The sequence below is a fragment of the Dendrobium catenatum genome, unplaced genomic scaffold (genome assembly GCF_001605985.2).
Source record: "Dendrobium catenatum unplaced genomic scaffold, ASM160598v2 fragScaff_scaffold_156, whole genome shotgun sequence".
Lineage (NCBI taxonomy): Eukaryota > Viridiplantae > Streptophyta > Magnoliopsida > Asparagales > Orchidaceae > Dendrobium > Dendrobium catenatum.
This window is the reverse complement of record NW_021318618.1, coordinates 2,118,121-2,137,293: the sequence shown is the minus strand read 5'-3', so window position 1 is coordinate 2,137,293 and position 19,173 is coordinate 2,118,121. Positions and strand designations below refer to the sequence as shown.

General features: G+C 34.2%; 1 protein-coding gene across 3 annotated transcripts in view; it reads left to right on the top strand.

Moving 5' to 3' along the window:
- Positions 1-4,736: 4,736 nt before the first annotated feature.
- LOC110094082 (lysine-specific demethylase JMJ25) overlaps positions 4,737-19,173 on the top strand; it is a 17,689-nt gene continuing 3,252 nt past the window's right edge. Inside the window, exons 1-12 of one of the 3 annotated variants that reach the window (XM_020819230.2) lie at positions 4,737-5,529; positions 5,620-5,702; positions 5,828-5,927; positions 6,624-6,753; positions 6,843-6,906; positions 6,985-7,693; positions 7,862-8,191; positions 8,408-8,731; positions 8,821-8,893; positions 8,981-9,066; positions 9,172-9,291; positions 12,864-13,304. In XM_020819230.2, coding sequence (XP_020674889.1) covers positions 5,089-5,529; positions 5,620-5,702; positions 5,828-5,927; positions 6,624-6,753; positions 6,843-6,906; positions 6,985-7,693; positions 7,862-8,191; positions 8,408-8,731; positions 8,821-8,893; positions 8,981-9,066; positions 9,172-9,291; positions 12,864-12,896 — 2,493 coding nt within the window. In that variant the 5' untranslated portion in view covers positions 4,737-5,088 and the 3' untranslated portion in view covers positions 12,897-13,304. Of the gene's footprint in view, positions 5,530-5,619; positions 5,703-5,827; positions 5,928-6,623; positions 6,754-6,842; positions 6,907-6,984; positions 7,694-7,861; positions 8,192-8,407; positions 8,732-8,820; positions 8,894-8,980; positions 9,067-9,171; positions 9,503-12,863; positions 13,305-19,173 lie in introns of those variants that run through there. The other 2 variants (XM_020819227.2, XM_028691774.1) reach the window with 2 other exon arrangements.

Here is a 19,173-nt window from a genome sequence, read left to right as displayed (position 1 = left end):
AAACGGGCTAAAAAAAAAAACTGTTCGCGGTTGTAAATGTCTCCCCCGGCAGCCCTAGAAGAAGATAACGTGCAGGAAGCTGCACATTACCATGCACTTGCCGACACAAAGAAGGAAAGAAAGATGAAGCCACCAATTCCTTCCTCTTCTTACAGAAATCTCCACCGCCGCCTGTATTCACGGTCGAAACCCTCGTTCTTTTCCATCGCCCACTCCCACCCTTCTTCTTCACTTTTCTTTCTCTTCCCAGTCCTCCGAATCGACCTCCTTTCCTGTCTCCCCTCCACAGAATTCCAATCACCGTCAGGTTTTTCAATCTCCTGATTAGAATCCGGCGAATCATGATGAAAATAATCGAACTCCGAATCAATCATCGTGCATCTTCTCAGGCCCTTGGAACGGGGCCGCAATTCGAAATCCTTGCTTGCTTCCGCCAACGCCGACATTGTATTCTATGGGGTGTTTGGATCCAGGATTTAGGTTGGATTTGAGGCAGATTTGAGCTAAATCCAGCCAAACAACAAAAAAATTTATAATCACAAATAAAAAATTTTTGTTTTAGGTATCTCCATAAACCATCCTATAGAACTGAAAAGGCAGAACTGCAGAAGGGAAGTAAGATATGTATCATATGTTAATGATACCTCTTGTTTGTCTTCCTTTCATGGGCAGAGCTAGAATTTTTTTTATGTGAGGGCAAAAATTATAGAAATAAAAATTATCGAATTTCTATGATGTGTTTGAATGTTAAATCAAAAACTTCTGTGATCATGGATCATCAAGCAAAAGCACCTTATTCAAGAGAAAATTTCATCAGTTTTATCAAGATAAATCTGCTTCTGCTTCCTTTGCTTGTGCTGTTTGGGAAGCAAAATGAAGTCCCCAGTTAAGTGCAAGCATTCCCTTACATTCTCAGGAGAGACAAAATCAAGGGCAACCTTTGTGCAAGACTGTAAGAAATACGCCTGAAATTAACAAGAAATATGCATGCAGAAACAATGCATAAGTGCCTAAGTTGATCTTTGAAAACTGAATATGGAATCAAAATACTTAAGGTTGTGCATTTGGAGGGGACAGCCCACAGGGATGAACAATACATAAGTGCCTAAGTTAATTAGGCATTATGCTGATACTTAAACAGCAACAATGTAGTATTCGAACTGGACAAAAAAATTAAACAAAAACACTCTCTTGATCGTCATTTCCCTGTGCGAAATTAACTTCCCATTTGAAAAGTCTATGAGATGGCTTACAGTTCTTCAGCAACTAAACAATTATAATATACACCAAGCACTATAAATTTTCACTCAGAAGTCTCCTCCCCCAGCAAAGATGCAAAGCCGCAGACATGCAAAGAATATTAGCCATTTTAATCCATGAAACATACATATGATCACATTCTTTTCTAAAAAAGTTTACAAAGCAAGTAATTCTTTATCCACGGAAGTGATTTTTGTAGGGGTGTCAATTCGGGTCAACAGATCGGATTCGGGTCGATGAGCAGCGGACATGTTGATGTGTACGACTGGCCAGGCGACATCCAGTCCAAATGTCCAATCCCTCTAACAAGGCAATGTCCAATCCCTGGATTTTGGATTCCCTGTTTTCCTCCAAGTCCCACATTAGAAAAATAAAAAATGGGCGACCCATTTTTCAAACGGGACGAAAGTTGAGATCCGAACCTGACCTGTTTGTTAAACGGGTTCACCCTAACCCAAATTTTTGGTATAAGATTCGGGTCGAGTTTTTAGGTCGTGTCAATAATTGACACCCCTATATTCTTGTTAAAGTTAATGCAGAAACACAGAATAACAAATCCCTGATCAGTAACTTCTCATTTTAATAAGGTAAATAGGAGATATATGTTAGGATATCTCCTAGTATGTGCATATGAAGGTTCTTTCAATTATTTTGCTGTAGCTGATAAAGAGAAACAAATTTTCCCTATTGAATATGTTTCTTCTTTTTAAAATCCTAAAGATGCCGATTGAAACTAATAAATAGAACTGTTAAAGATTAATAAAACTGACGCGGACATCAAACTCAACGCCAGGAACAAAAATCCAAGATTGATTTTAAGGAAATTATAACTACAGGTGTTCTTTGATTACTTCCTGAATTACTTCTCAATGATAGGCATCGCAACTGAACTAGGAGAAATAGGAAGGTCCATGAAATTTTAAAGGAAATTCAAACATCCCGAACATGCCTACAGTATTGAAGATGGTAAACAGTCCTAAAAATGTGCTAATGTAGGCCAATCCTCCAGTTCTAGCATTTCTGGTTAGGAATTGTCATATATTCATCCTTCAAAGTAGCTCTCAAAAAACTCGTCACACTTAGACTTCGTTTGGGACAACTTTCTTATTGTTTTTTAAAAGTAGCTTTCAAGTACAAAAATTTCTAGTTTAGATTTTTTTTGTACTAAAAGCCGTTTTAAATGACAATAAAAAAGCTGTCCCAAATGAAACTTTAATCTCTACTTGAAGTAAGGAGATCAGCTTAGTCAAAATAACATTATCGCCATTACCAGCTATTTTAAGTATATTGAACTAACATAAATTGAATAATTGCATTGTGAAGCACAAATTCAAAGTTGTAGGAGATAAAAGCATTAATAGAACAAAAAATACTGGTTTTAAAGGGCTTACCTAGCAAAAAGCTAGACAATCAATAGTCTGAAGTTGAATTGATTCAGAACTAATCTTGCTTTTGCATATATTCTGCCACATAGCCTTTGTCTCCCAGCTTAATTGTGAATTCTCATCAAGAACCCCACGCACAACCACTGGTTCACCATTAGCCCAGTGCCTTTGGAAATGCTTGAATTCAAGTTTATCAATGCAACTTGAATGTGGACAATATAAAATGTTGTCTGTAGAATCTTACCTGGAAGCTGCTTTTCTAGAATTTTTACTTGTGCCAGAGAATTACAATGAACGTCAGGGCCAAACAATCTGAACGAATACATTCCCAAAAATAACAATTGGACTCAAACCATCACCTAGTTGTCAGGCTTGGGCCATCCAAAAAGGAAAAGAGGGTAACAGCCGAAATTCCAAATACTTCAAGTCCTCAAAATTCAAAATCCACGAAATCAGATAGAGAAAAAATCACCTAGGTTGCCAACCAAGTCATGGCCGTCCGAGGTGCGTGTAGGAAACCTGCTTCATCATTATCCTAACTCAAATCCATCACAGAAATCTGCTTCATCTTTGCAACAAGTAATGCACGATTCGAATTCACAACTAGGGAAGCTTCTATGAAGATCCACAATAGATGTTTTACAATAGTCGCTACACTAAAAATACAAAAAACTTTAGACGTAATAGGATTTAATTAGATACAAAACTTGATGAAGGATTTTTACTACCAAAATGCTCTCTCATCTTTTTCACAAGTGGACTTCTCTATCCTCAACTCACATAATTTCAGACCTATAAATAATAATCAAAATTTAGAAAGAATAATCTTAGTAAATTCTATTCATTTTATAAACATTTTCTATTGAAAATCAATACAATGCAGAACCTTTCATGTCTGACTCTTTTTTCTTTTCAGCGGCTTGCTCGTGATTCAGTTGTTTCGAAGAAGGAAGCAAAAGACTAAGCACACCACAATTGTTTTCAACTTTATGAAGCTTATCATCTGTGCAAGGAGTCTAAAAATGAACCAGAAGTAAGCACATAAACATTGTTTAATTGAACTTGTAGATCATTTATTGAAACGTCTAATTACTTGTTAATATCAATATAATTTTGATTTTACAATGAGCATATGTGCAAAATCATATTTCTTGATCATATCAAATGTACAAGTGATCTGCATGCCAATATCCCAACCTTTTTGTTGTATACAATCTAGATTAGTAAAGCCATATGAAGCTCATATTGATCTGTTGGTTGGGAGCTTTGACTATCAATCAAGAGATCTTGGGTTCAAAGATTAGTAAAGTCATATGATGAGATTTGATGACAAAATTAATAAATACAATGGCCGCTGATTTCAAGAATTTGTTTGCTTTGTCTTATTGTAGCCGTATGCCTAGGGTTTGCTTTTCCTATTCTCTAGCGGTTCAAACCTGTTCGACTTCGGCTGCTATGCACGTGAGGAAAAGTTTGCTAAAAATATATTAAATCTTGGGAGGGTTAAATCCCAAAAATAGTTTGGTAAAAAATATATTAAATCTTGACAAATTCTGTGAGTGTTTGACAACTATTCAGGATTTAAGGCGGTTAACTCATATGACATTTGTATGTTTAAATATGAGTTATTTATTAATTCTAATTTTAATTAACACCAATAAATTATAATTACAAATACTATAATGAGGTTGTTATTTTAATAAGTATTTTACTAATAATTTATTTAGCTATATTTTAATAAGTATTGTAATGCTAACTATAATGATAACTATCTAATTAATTATCTAATTATAATTTAAAATAATTAATAATTTAATTACTATTTTTACTAATTATTTCTTTAATTTTTATATATTATTTTAATAAAAAAAATTACTAATAATACTTATAATTAACGAATAAATAAATTAAATATTCTATTACTAACTAATTATTTATTTAATATTTGCACTATTAATCACCTAATTAAGTATTTATTTATATTTTAAATTATAATAATTAATCTAATTAAATTAATGTCTAATTTTCCCAAAAAAAGAAATGTCTAATTAAAAAATTAAAAGAATAAATCTAATCCTCATACGGGCGGGCTTTTCGGTTCCTTCGCAGCCGTTCGCTTGAGAGGTAGAGCTTCTTCTTCCGTTGGTTCGCGTTCGGCTTCTTTGGTTCGCGTGTGATAGATCTTCGAGCGAGTCAATTGCCATTGCTTGTCTAGGGTTTGCTTTTCCTCTTCTGCATTTATTCGTTGCGGTTCTGCTAACGATTCTTTTTCCCTCGTGCGAAGCGTTAAATTCGCCGAATCGAAGGATTTCGTAAATCCGGGATTTACTACGAAGATTTACCGTGAGATTTAGTTTTAAATTTTTTGTGGTTTGGCTGGATTTAGCTCAAATCTGCCCCAAATCCAACCTAAATCCTGGATCCAAACAGCCCTTAGGATACAATGTCGGCGTTGGCGGAAGCAAGCAAGGATTTCGAAGTGCGGTCCCGTTCCAAACGCCTTAGAAGATCCACGATGATTGATTCGGAGTTCGATTATTATCATCATGATTCGCCTGATTCTAATCAGGAGATTGAAAAACCTGACGGTGATTGGAATTCTGTGGAGGGGAGACGGGAAAGGAGGTCGATTCGGAGGACTGGGAAGAGAAAGAAAAGTGAAGAAGAAGAGATGGAGAAGAAGGGTGGGAGGGGGCGATGGAAAAGAACGAGGGTTTCGACGGTGCATAGAGGCGGCGGTAGAGATTTCTCTAAGAAGAGGAAGGAATTGGTGGCTTCATCTTTCTTTCCTTCTTTGTGTCGGCAGGTGCATAGCAATGTGCTGTCTTCTTGCACGTTATCTTCTTCTAGGTCTGCCGTGGGAGACCTTTACAACCGCGAACAGGTTTTTTTTTAGCCCGGTTCTTGATATTTGTTTTGTTACTCCCTTCGGCCAATTAATTTGTATTGATCATCGTTTGTGCTTCAATTCAAGAATTCTGCGAAGAAGCGCAGAAGAATTGGGAAGGACGATATGGGACTGGAATACTCGGGTTGCAGAAAGGACCAGTTTCGAAGGTGTTACACAGTACACACCTTTTAATTTATTTGTTGATCCCCCTTTTTATCTTGGAAAGTCTTTGTTTTTGTTGTCTCAATTTTTAGATTTTTTATTTATTGGGATCTTGGCGTTGTGAAATTAGGTGCTCTAAGATGACAGATGAGTTGGGCTTGAATGGTTCACATTCCTGCAGTGAAACGTGTAACTTCGAAGTTTGCAAGAGGCAAAAAACGGAATCCAGGGTACTGTTTGACTACTTTGCCTAGGAAAATCAAATAGATCAATATCTCATCATAATCTTGCTGTTTATAGTTTATAAATACTGTCGAGTTTATGTATAATTATCTTGCATGCCTGAACAAAATTTTTATGAGAAACACCTAATTTTCAACTTTTTTAAAAAAAAAATTCTGCTAGAGATTTTGAAATTAATCACTAACTAATTCTTCTCAGAGCATTTAATGGGTCCATTATTTTTTTAATGGATCTTGGTTTTTCTTTTTAGGAAAGATATATGAGATTCTCTGGTATGAAAATATCTACATCACAAAATCATCTTGCAAAAATGTTAGAATTTTCACCAATTACCATGACTTTTACAGAAGCAAGCAAAGGGCCAATTTCATCTTCATATATGAATTTTACTTTCTGAGTATTTATTTGAATTCACTTTAGTAATTATTTATTTTGTCATCAAATCTCATCACTAGTCCAGATTGTATACAACAAAAATGTGGGGCTATTGGCATGTAGATCACGTGTACATTTGATTTGATCGAGAAATATGACTTTGCAAATATGCACATTGTTAAATCAAAATTATATTGATATTACCTAGTAATTAGATGTTTTCACGGCTGCTCTATAAGTCTAATTAAGCAATGTTTATCTGTAAGATTCAATGGTTGGCATGCATCTTATTTCTGGTTCATTTTCAGATTCCTTGCACAGATGATAAGCTTCATAAAGTTGAAAACAGCTATCATGTGCTTAGTTTTCTGCTTCCTTCTTTGAAACAACTAAATCAAGAGCAAGACGCTGAAAAGCAAAAAGAGTCAAACATTCAAGGTTCTGCATTTTATTGATTTTCGATAGAAATTGTTTATAAATGAAAATTTGCTAAGATATTCTTTTTAAATTTTGTTTGTCATTAACAGGTTTGAAATTATCTGAGTTGAGGATAGAGATGTCTGCTTGTGAAAAAGATGAGAGAGCATTTTGGTAGTAAAAATTCTTCATCAAGTTTTTTTATCTAATTGAATCTTATTACGGCTAAAGTATTTTGTATTTTTGGTGCAGCAACTATTGCAAAACATCTATTGTCGATCTTCATAGAAGCTGTCCTAGTTGTGAATTTGAATTGTGCATTACTTGTTGCAAAGAGATCCGTGAGAACAACCTTTCTTGTGCAGAAGAAGTGCTTCCTCTTACGAATAGAGGATATGACTACATGCATGGCGGAAAACCTACAGAAAGTTCTTTCGCCAAACATGAGGATCAAGATAATTTAATGCACTATTTTAATGAAGTTGCTATGTGGAAGGCTGATCAGAGTGGTGAAATTTATTGTCCACCAAAAGAAGTTGGAGGATGTGGCAAGGCTGTCTTGAAATTAAAGCGTATGCTTCCAGAAGGTTGGACCTCCGAACTGGAAGCCAAAGCTGAATACTTGGTAGGAAGATTCGGATTACTACAGTATTCTATTACAACTGAACATGCTAGCTGTAGTTGTTCAAGTACAGGTAAAAGTTCTAGAAAAGCGGCTTCCAGGGAAGATTCTACTGACAACATTTTATATTGTCCACATTCAAGTTACATTGATAAAATTGAATTTAAGCATTTCCAAAAGCACTGGGCTAATGGTGAACCAGTGGTTGTGCGTGGGGTTCTTGATGAGAATTCACAATTAAGCTGGGAGCCAAAGGCTATGTGGAAGAATATATGCAAAAGCAAGATTAGTTCTGAATCAACTCAACTTCAAACTATTGATTGTCTAGCTTTGTGCAAGGTAAGCCCAGTTAATCCAGCATTTTTGGTTCTATTTATGCTTTCTATCTCCTGTAACTTGAATCTGTGCTTCAAAATGCAATTATTCAATTTTTGTTAGTTCAAGATATTTAAAACAGCTGTTAATGGCGATAATGTTATTTTGACCAAGCTGATCTCGTTACTTCAGGTGGAGATTAAGTGTGATGAATTTTTTGAGGGCTACTTTGAAGGACGAATATATGACAATTCCTGGCCAGAAATGCTAAAACTGAAGGATTGGCCTTCATCAACTCATTTTGAGGACTGTTTACCGTGTCATGGGGATGAATTTGTCAATTCACTGCCATTTCAGGACTACACAAATCCCCGAATGGGCCCTTTAAACATTTCTACAGCTCTCCCTGAGGATATCTTAAAGTTGGACCTGGGGCCAAAATCATATATTGCATATGGAATGAGAGAAGAACTTGGCAGGGGAGATTCAGTTACCAAGCTTCATTGTGATGTTTCAGATGCAGTATGTGAACTTTTTATGATGTCATTAATATTTATTATTGTTTAGTTGCTGAAGAACTGTAACCCATCTCATAAACATTTCAAATGGGATGTTAATTTCGCACAGGAAAATGACGATCAAGAGAGTGTATTTGTTTAATTTTTTTGTCCAGTTTGAATACTGCATTGTTACTGTTTAAGTATTAGAATAATTCCTAATTACAGTCTTTCTATACAGGTAAATGTTTTAATGCATGTTGCCGAGGTCTTGCCTTCTGAAGAACAGAAGTGCGCAATAGAGAAGTTGAAGAACTTGCACAGAGATCAAGATGAAAGAGAGCAATTTAATAGCATTCATAGCAAAGAGACTGGCAACAGGATGGAGGAAATATATGCCGATGGCTTTCTTGAGCAGAGGAAAGAAAATGACCAGGATGATCAAATCCAAGACGGAGGTGCTTTGTGGGACATATTTCGGAGGGAAGATGTAGAAGCACTGAAAGCATACCTTAGGAAACATTCAAAGGAATTCCGCCATACTTATTGTTCACCGGTTGAACAGGTTGGTATGCTTATATCCTTCAATTTATGGATTTATCGGATTAACAAGGTAGATTATCTTTTTCAAAAATACCAAAATGTGCATTATAGGTATTTAATCCAGTCCATGATGAGGTGTTCTACCTAACACGGGAACACAAAAGGAAGCTCAAAGAGGAATTTGGTCAGTTGTGAATCTGTGTTTGATTTATTCTTCCTTTCTTCTTATTTGAAACACTCGTAACTTTTAGTTGGCCGTCTGCTTTTGCAGGGATAGAGCCATGGACATTTGTTCAAGAGCTTGGAGAGGCAGTGTTCATCCCTGCGGGCTGTCCCCACCAAGTGCGCAACCTTAAGGTATATGATTTATATTCCATATTCAGTTTTCAAAGATCAACTTAGGCACTTATGTATTGTTTCTGCTTGCATATTTCTTATTAATTTATGGCGAATTTCCTACAGTCTTGCACAAAGGTTGCCCTTGATTTTGTCTCTCCTGAGAATGTAAGGGAATGCTTGCGCTTAACTGGGGACTTCAGATTGCTTCCCAAAGAGCACAGGGCAAAGGAAGATAAGCTAGAGGTAACGTCAACTTATCTTACTTCTTTTCTGTCTTTTCAGTTCTATAGTATGATTTATGGATATCAAACACAAAATTTTCTGGAACTTAAACCCCTCAAAGGTAATGCTGCATTATGGGATCTTCTCGGGAATTTAGGTTAAGTTTCATTTATTTGATATCCTTTATATGTTTAGGGCTAGTTTAGTCACATACAAACAACAACAACAACATCAAGCCTTTATCCCACTACGTGGGGTCGGCTACATGAATCCTTTTTCTCCATTGTGTCCTATTAAAAGCCAAATTCTCGTTTAAATCTAATAAAGAAAGGTCATTCCTAATATTTTCTAACCAAGTCTTTTTAGGTCTACCCCTACCTTTCTTAACACAAGTCAAATCTAATACCTCTACTCTCCTAACCAGGTCATCAGAAGGCCGCTATTTTATGTGACCAAACCATCTAAGGCGACCTTCTCTAATCTTATCTTCTACTGGACAAATTAAATGACATACATTGTACTATATGTTATGGCCACTTTTTATTTAAATGGAGGAAAAAAAGGTTTTTCTTCACTACAATCATTTAAATCCTTCTTTGTTCTTCTATAAGTTTCTACTATTTGCAATGGCTAGTGGAAAGAGCTCAATGGCTCTCATATGAAGTTCTTCCCCATGTCTCGTTGATCCTCGCTTCCCTGAAGTGGCTAATGAAGAAGCCTATCATCATTATAAGTCTATCGGGATCACCCCTTCCAAAATCATAAATCAGGAAGTCATGAACTTCTAGGTACCCAATCTCTTTTTGTCGCACTACCCTTCAATTCATTCTTACTCATGCCTTCCCATTGAACTCTGAACTCCTCTTAGAATTTTTTACTAGCCTTCATATAAACAGTGAGGGCACTGCCCTTTAATCTTATAACAATAGAAGGCCCATAGAGATCACCTATCAAGACTTTGACCAAATCCTAAAGTTTTCTACCACCGATGAAAAAGTTCATTCTTTAGCATTTTGTCAAGTTTTGAGTGTAGAATTTGTTAATATTGAGAATCAATGTCAAGACAGTGTCAAACTTTAATGTTGAGATGGTTTTGAAATGTCGATGTTGTAACGACATCAGATGTCAATGTTGAGATGACATGAAGCATTATTGTGAAACCAAAATTGTGACCCTGCCAAAAAGAAATGAAAATGAAAATATTTGATGGATTAGTTATTGAATGCGGACAATTGATTTGGTTATGGATAAAAAAGAACAAATTTAATTTTATATTTTAAATAAATAAAAATTTTAAAAATGAGAATATATATAAGATATGCATGTCCAATTTGTATTTAATAATTTTTTAATCAGACATGTTTTCGGCATGTGTTATGTCCGATACGTGTCGGAGGTATGTCGGGCGCGTGTTGTGTCCGATACATGTTGGACACTTCACGCCTCTTTGAGAAGAAATGTCAGTACATAGGTTGGATGAAAAACAAATCCAATGTAAAGTAAATGCAGTGTATTATTGGAATTACCAAACGAGCTATATATAATTCTTCTTTTAAAAAAGTTCTAAAATTACTAATTATTGCATTTTAAAATTGTAATGAACATAAAATATTATATTATATTAGATTTACTACATTTTTGTATCAAATTAGAATCGAGCTCCTAATGAGCTTCTTAATGAACATGTTCACGAGCTTTAGACGACGTTGCTCATGAACATAAATGAATCGAATACATAGTTGTTCAAGCTTATTTATTAAAAAATCTAGTATTTAAGAAAATGTTCAAGTTGATTTGATTACTTAATTAAACGATCATGAACAAGCTTTTATCGAGCTTAGCCTCGAGTAACTTATCGAACGCTCGGAATGATCGAGTTGATTGTGGGTCGGATTGATTGTCAAGAATGGTGATAGGAGCCCCTGGGGCTCTTGAAGCTACTATTGATAACGATGGAGAGACATTATTAGTGGATGCAACACAGCTTGTGAAGTGGAAGACTCGTATCACCTTGCTTTAATTGATACGTCAATCACTCAACGTTCCGCCAATGTTCTCTCTGCCATTGCCATTGCCATTGCCATTGATTTGGTCGATCTCTTATCTTTTGCAAAGAATATGCCTTTTGTCTCTCAAGTAATCGAGTTTCGTAATATGCCTTTTGTCTCTCAAGTAATCGAGTTTCATAACTTCCTGATGCTAATATGAACTTAAATGGCTTAACTAATTTTGCTTTCCGATTCTGCTTAATAAATTGTCTTTTAATAGCCCTGGAAGGGTTTTTGATGCAACCAAAATTTAAACATTGCAAAGAATTAGATCTTTTTTTCTTAAAACATAAATATATGCAAGATCATAACTTAAAAGACATTTTTTATATATGAACACTAAACATGACACATCGACGTGATTACATCCTTCAACTTACAAAATTTTTTAGAAGAAAGATACAGATGGGACGGGAACCGTGGATAGAGGAAGAGATAGAAGACCGAGATGAAATAATAGAGGGGAAGGAAAAAGGAGATTAGCTCGCAAACTAGAGAAAACCTGCGGTTTTACATTCCATAAATTATCACTCAAAAACTTCTTTTTCCAGCAGGAAAATGGCCACTATATATAGGAAAATAAAGGAGAAGAGTAATTAATGCATGAAATTAGGGCACTACACATTTAGCCAATAGGAACTCCTTAAAGAAATAGAATACAGGGATCGAAAGGGCATCAACCAAAAGGGGGAAACTGAAGCGTCACACGACGGCCAAAGGGGGGGGGACCAAAGTATCAACAGGGGGAGAATCTGAAGCATCAAATGATGGTCAGGGGGCCCCAAAATTTTGCCTACATCAATTCTCTTCTTGTGGAGAGATCTCATCCCCCTGACAAGATAGCTTCAGAACTTCCATTTTGAGCTGATTGAGCCATATCTAATTCATGTATTAATGCAGCATACCTTCTTTGGATCATTTCTTTTTCTTGATTAAATTGGGCTTGAAGTATACTTTTTTTCTTCGCATATTTTTTTGCACATAAATTTATTTTTTCCTGAACTTTGTATAGTTCGTTCTGGATTGGATTAGTATAACTTTCTTGTGGTGAAACCCATATGGTTGTTGGAATTATCTCTTCTAGATTAGTTGGCTGATTTTCACCAACTACAGATTCTATTTCATCTTGATTTGGGACCTCAGCTTGTTGATGAATGTCCTTTTTGAAAAAAAAAATGAAAAAATGAAGATTCATAAAAATCTAAGGCTCTGATACCAAATTGATGCAACCAAAATTTAAAGATTGCGAAGAATCATAACTTCCTTTCTTAAAACATAAATATAAACGCAATATCACAACTTAAAAGACACTTCTTATAAATAAACATTAAACATGACACGTCGACGCAACTAAACCATTCAACTTACAAAATTTTTGACAAGAAAGATACAGATAGGGCGAAAACCGTGGATAGAGAAGAAGAGATAGAAAACCGAGATGAAAAAATAGAGAATGGAAAAGGAGGCTGGTGGCTCATAAACTAGAGAAAACTCGTAGATTTTACATTCCACAAATTATCACTCAAAAACTTCTTTTTCCTGCAGGAAAACAACCAATATATATGGGAAAATAAATGAGAAGAGTAATTAATACAGGAAATTAAGGCACCACACAATTAACCAATATGAACTCCTTTAAAAAAAAGAAAATGGAGACTTAAAGGGTAGCAGTCAAAAGGGGGAAACTGAAGCATCATACGGCGGCCAAAAATTGAATTGCTTTTTGGCTCGGATTGAGCTAATGAGCTAAGTCATAAGCCAAATTTTTTGCTCGATTTGATTTTAAGCTACAAGTGGATCGATGAGCATACTCAAAATTAGATTGAAAATAGTGGGATAAAGGCTTGTTGTTGTTGCATAAAATTTAATTTATACATACTATATTTTTTAAGTTTAACCAATGAGATATGTTGTCAACTAATGAGATATGTTGTCAGCTAACTCTTGTCATTGAAGCTTGCATATGCTTATTGATTATTTGCCGATCATCGTTGCTTGTTGATGACACTAACATCGACCAACTAAAGACTCTCTTAGGTTTTGTTTGGGATAACTTTCATATTGTTTATTAAGGCTTCGTTTGTTTTTTTTGGTGCTTTTGTAAAAGACGGTTTTAAAAAACATTAGTTCGGAAAATGGAGTTTTCTAACAGAGAAACATATATAAAAAGCTTTCTCAAAACTGTAGAAAAATGAAAAAAAACAAAAAAAGAGTTATTGGAACATGATTTGACGAACCAAACAACACAAAAAAAAATTTCCTCCGTTTCCAAAAACGGAAAAGGCAAAAAAACGCTCAAACAAACAAAGCCTAAAAAAACGCTCAAACAAACAAAGCCTATTTTTTAGTAAAAAAAAATTAGTTTAAAATTTTTTTATGCTAAAAAAATTGCTTTAAAAATCAATGAAAACTGTCCTAAATGAAACCCTATCCATCATCAAAATTATATTGCTTCTCCAAAACTTCCTAATTCACTATATAATATTATTTTTCTCAAATTGGGGAGCAGAGCTTCATTAAATTTCACTAATATTATAGATTATTTCAATATTGCTGGTCTTCACATATAAATTTCTTGTATTTTTTTTTGAAAATTTTATTATCTATGTTTGCTAATTTTTATCCAATATCAAGGCATCAAATAGTCATTCAACCTTCTCAAATCCTTAGTATAAATATAGATGCATTATTTTAGCTCTTCAAACCTTGCTTTTTTCAAACCCTTTTTCGCTCACATTCCATGCAATTAAGCGCAGCCTAAACCTTCAAAGCAGCTGGTCTTCTCACGTCAGGTTTGTTTGATTGTTCCTTTATATATATATATATAATTGCAATTTTCTTCATAGCTTTTTATAGATAAAACAATTAAGGACGTCTTTGAAACGATTGCAACGTTTTATAAAGTCAGTTGTGAAGTTATTGTAGAGAAATTAATTTCATTATTATGGTGGTAGGAATAGTTTGTCATCATAAAATTTTCTAAAAGATAGTGAGAAAATCGTAAAAAATAACTGCCAAATGAAATTTTGGTTGTTATCTGAAAAGCAAAGCAGTTAGAAATTTGTTCCAAATAGATCATAAATGTTGTAACGGTTCTTCTTATGTTGGCTTATTTTCACAACTTATTTTCAAGGTTGTGAAAATTGAACCATACAACGAACCGAAAGGAGATATTCACGGCTCAACATATCGTCATGGTCGAACCGGATGATGCAATAAATAATATTATTATTAAAAATTAATAAAATTAACATAATAATGATATTATCATCTTAAAAATAACATAAAATTAAACTAAATAAAAAATTATGAAAGATAAAACTTAAATTTTTTTTTAAAATCTCACATAAGAGAAAAAATTTCAAATCACATAATTTTAAGAATTTACACTCATAATAAAGTGATAATTTTAAATTTAAATATTTTTTTATTTGTTAATTTGATTTTAAGTCTAAATTTAATTTATATATAGCTTTTTGAATTTTCTTATGTATAGGGCTCACATGGAGTTGTGTGGGTTCATGTTAAGATGCTTTATGGTGATTTAGGGCAAAATAAATATAGTAAAAATTTCATGTTAATTTAAAATTAAATACTTTAAATATAAATTAGTATATTTATTTGATAAATTATTTAATATTTAATCTTTAGGTATCAAATTTCTCATCTTCTTTATGTGAATAATGTTCTTGTATTTGGCAAAGCTTCCTTGCTCTAATTGCCAAGTGTTGAATGGCATTCTTCTTACCTTTGCTAACTCTTCTGATCTCAAAATTAATCATGAAAAAGTTCCATTATTATGCAAGTCAATACTCCCTATCTTAAAGAGATTTGTAATTCTCTTCAAATTCATAAATGCTGCACGAGCTTCATTTACTTGGGCATCCTCATATCTATCAAAAGAACCCTCATATCTCAATTCTCCCCTCTCTTTGATAATATTTCTAACCTGCTTTCCGGATGGAAAGCAAAGTCTCTCTCTTTTGCAGGTAGGCTTCAATTTCTCAGATTCACCATTTGGAATATTATTGCATAATGGATCCGCAGGGCTATTATACCTAAAAGTTGTTATAAACAGATAGCTAAACTCTATGCTAAGTTCCTTTTCTTTGGTGATATCAATGCTAGAAAGATTCATCTTGTATCCTGGGCTAACACGTGCAAACCCAAGAATAAGGGAGGTTTGGGTCTGCCTTCATTTCAAGTTATTCGCTATGGTTTTGACTTTTCCCTTATCATTAGAATTTACAATTGGGCATCCCCTCTTTCGACTTGGTTTTTCTCCAATTACTGTTCTCCTTGGAAAATTCCCCCACCCCCATTAGCTTAAACTGGGATCACTGGTGCATTGGGCTTTGTATTCAAGAGATTCAACATCACCATGCTCTAACTAGGCTCTTTCTCGATAATGCTCCTCTGGCTAAGCTTTTTGACTCGGATGGCTGGAGATTTTCGGCTATTTGCCCTGTTGATATTCAATATCTTATTGCCTCTATCCCTATTATCTATGACGGTAACAGCGATTTATTTTGGGGATCTGAGTGCAAGCCTAGGTTTGGGAAATTTATTCAAGATTTTTATAAACATGATGGTGAGGTCTCTTGGTGCAGTTTTGTTTGGCATAAACATTATGCTTTAAGGTTCTCTTCTTATGTTTGGCTTTGTTTTGTTGGTGGGTTGAAAATTGTTGATGAATTACTTAAAAGGAACATTGTCGTGGATCCCAGATGTGCTTTCTGTCACTCAAGTCTTGAAAGTGTATCACACCCCTTCTTTGAGTGTGACTACACCTTTAGCACTATTACTATTCTGATTCCGCCTCTCAACATTTTTCTTTTGAGACCTATTCTTAGCCAGATCATTGAATTTTTCTCTGGTTGGAGCTATTTGGGAACTGGCAGGCTGGCTTTTTTTCTCCTGGTTTTATGGGCCACTATTTATTATACCTGGAGGGAGAGTAATGATAGGAAATTCACCAATTGCGTTAAAAGTTCTTCGACTATTCAAGTTTTGATTAAAAAGGTTGTGACAATTAAATTACATAGATGAAAGAATGGGGAAGATTTTGAAGCTATGATATAGCTTCTCTTGGAGTGGTTTTTTGCTTGTTTGAGGCATGTTCATGTTGGCCCTATTCGGTTACTTTGTATGCCTGCTTTTGCTGGTGTTTTGCTAGGCGTTTTTGTTTGTTTTGGGGATGATGATGTTCAGATTGCATCCTCTCCCCCCCCCCGGATGGTGACTCTTGCAACAAATTTTTATTTGATGGCATATCTGGCAATAGGGGATTTCGATTTTCGAGGGTGTATCTCTGACTATGCTGAGCCCGATTGGTTTCATCTCCCCCTCGTCTTCTGTTGTGGTTTTTCGTGGATTCTTGGCTGGGCTTTTTCTTTCAAGTCTGATTTTTTGGCTTAGTTTCTTTTGACATGTGTATTTTTGCACCTATTTGGTGGTCTCTTTCTGGCTACTTCCTATTGCTCTTTCCTATAATTTTGTATCTTTTTTTGTTTTTTTCTACACATGTAACTAGTTTTTATTTAATGAAATTTGGGCATTGCCCACAATTTTCCAAAAAAAAAAAATTATCTAATTATTTGAAAAATATGGTAATTGAACATGCCAGTTCAAAAGAATTGAAGCCGGTTCACCAGTTGAATCGGTGATTCTGACCTTTATGGCTTGATAAATCAAACAATGAAGAATATCTAAATAAAGAGAATTCATTTTATACATGAAGTAGAATGCAATTGCAATTAGAGAGATTTTTAGACGAAAACAATCGAAGGCATCTTCATCATCGAAATTTTTTCCTGCAAAATAAAATAAATGATAAAATGAATTATGCAAATAAATTTCATTTTATTGTTAAAAATATAATTACAATTAGAGAGATTTTTAAGTAAAAAAAAATTGAGGTATTTTTGGCATCCAAAGTTTTCCTGCTGCCGTAGAAGTCCTGCAAAAAGTTGATATAGTTTTCTCGTCGAAACTTGATATGATCTTTTCGTCGTCCCAATACTACCATTGCGAAGGAATTGTTAGGAGTAATGTGCCAGATCATCTTCGCAGCACCATATAAATATGAGAGATCGTAAATGAATAGAAAGAGTTTTAAATAAGGTGATAATGAAAAGATAGAGTTTAATTTAATTTTTATATAATAATCATAAATTTAAATTTTAGGATTTTAGATTCATCATAAATTTTTTTTTTTTTTTTTTGAACGAGAGTATCGGCTCGCTGTCATGTCAGCTTGTGACGCGCTTAACGTTGTCCACTAATCCATCGGCGAGTTTGCCAGCAATCAACCCCACAGGTGCAGGACTCACAGTTATTTTCTCTCCATTTAAGGAGTCGTGCTGTATGAGAGGGGATTCGAGCATGGGATGTGGGGTTCCCAACAAAGCATGCCCACCAATCCACCTAAACCCGGTGGGGTGATTCATCATAAATTTAAGGACTAGAATTCTATATAAAAAGATTTATAAATCAGTTTTATAATAATAATTCAATATTCATACATGTCGTGTTATGTACTTTTGAGCAACTCTAATGGGAATCCAACAATTTCATTCGTTCTCCTCTTCCCTCTTTTGTATTTCGTTATGTGGAGCTTCCATTCGAATCCTCACCCTCATGATGGAGTAATTATTTTGTCCGGACACCGAATGCATCCATAGATCAATAGCAAAACGCCACGTCACTCAAGTGCTCGGTATCATGCTCGGTACCGTGCTCGGTACAGCACTCGGTACCGCGCTCGGTACACTCGGTATGCTAAGTATTTTAACCGGATGTAAGGAAGGAAGCTCATGATGAGGGGTAAAAGCCCCCATTATGAGGCTACAGAATATCGCTCCTTATATCCTTCCAATTTGTGGTCGGCTTCACGAAGCAGAGCAATTGGATCCCCGATTATATGAAAGCTGATGTAATTATATTATTTTTTAAACTAATGTTGAAATATGACCTTATATTTATGTAATTTTGATATATCAATTGTGATATTATATGCCTGAAAAAATAAATATTTTATCATTTTTAATGAATGCAAATGCTAAAAATTCTTATATTTAATGAGATTTTTATGTTGTTTTTTAAAATGTTATTAAAGTAAAATTAATCATTATTAAATTCTCTTAACAAAAAATTAGTTTATTATATGTGTAATATTAAAATATTGCAAAGGGCTAGGCATTGGCATGTAAATGAGTAGAGTTTCTACCACCCGAGTTTGAGCTTTAGCTTGATTAATTAATTGAGTTTGAGCGTGATGTCAACATGGGACCAGTTAAGATGATTTATTTATCATAGAGAAAATGATCAAAATAGTCCTTCATTTTTTTATGGCTGGGTCATGGAATTTTAGTCTCGGATTATATAAAAGTTTTGAATTAGTCAAAATATTATTGCAATCAAGAAAACAAAAATTAAATTTAAAGTTGATGTATGATGTAAAAAATGAAAGTATTTTGGGATTATACATTTTAAATATTTATAAAAATATAAATTCTTATTTCCTTCTTTCCTTATATATAATAGTTTTTTTTTAATTTTTTTTTCCTTATATACAATAGTTAACTTCACACGCAACATGTATTTTGTTGCAATGGAATCAAGAGGAAAAAAAAGTATTACAAAGTTTTTATTTAAAGAGTCAAGTGACGAAGGCTTTCTTTGGGACAGTTGTCTTATTGATTTTTAAAGCAGCTTTTTAGTGCAAAAAATACTTTAAGAAACAGTAATAAAATCATCTCTAATGAAACATAAATCAGATTTTTAATACAATCTATGAATAAAATAAACCCTCATTTTAGTCTTTAAACTCTTTGAAGTTATAAAAAATTAATTT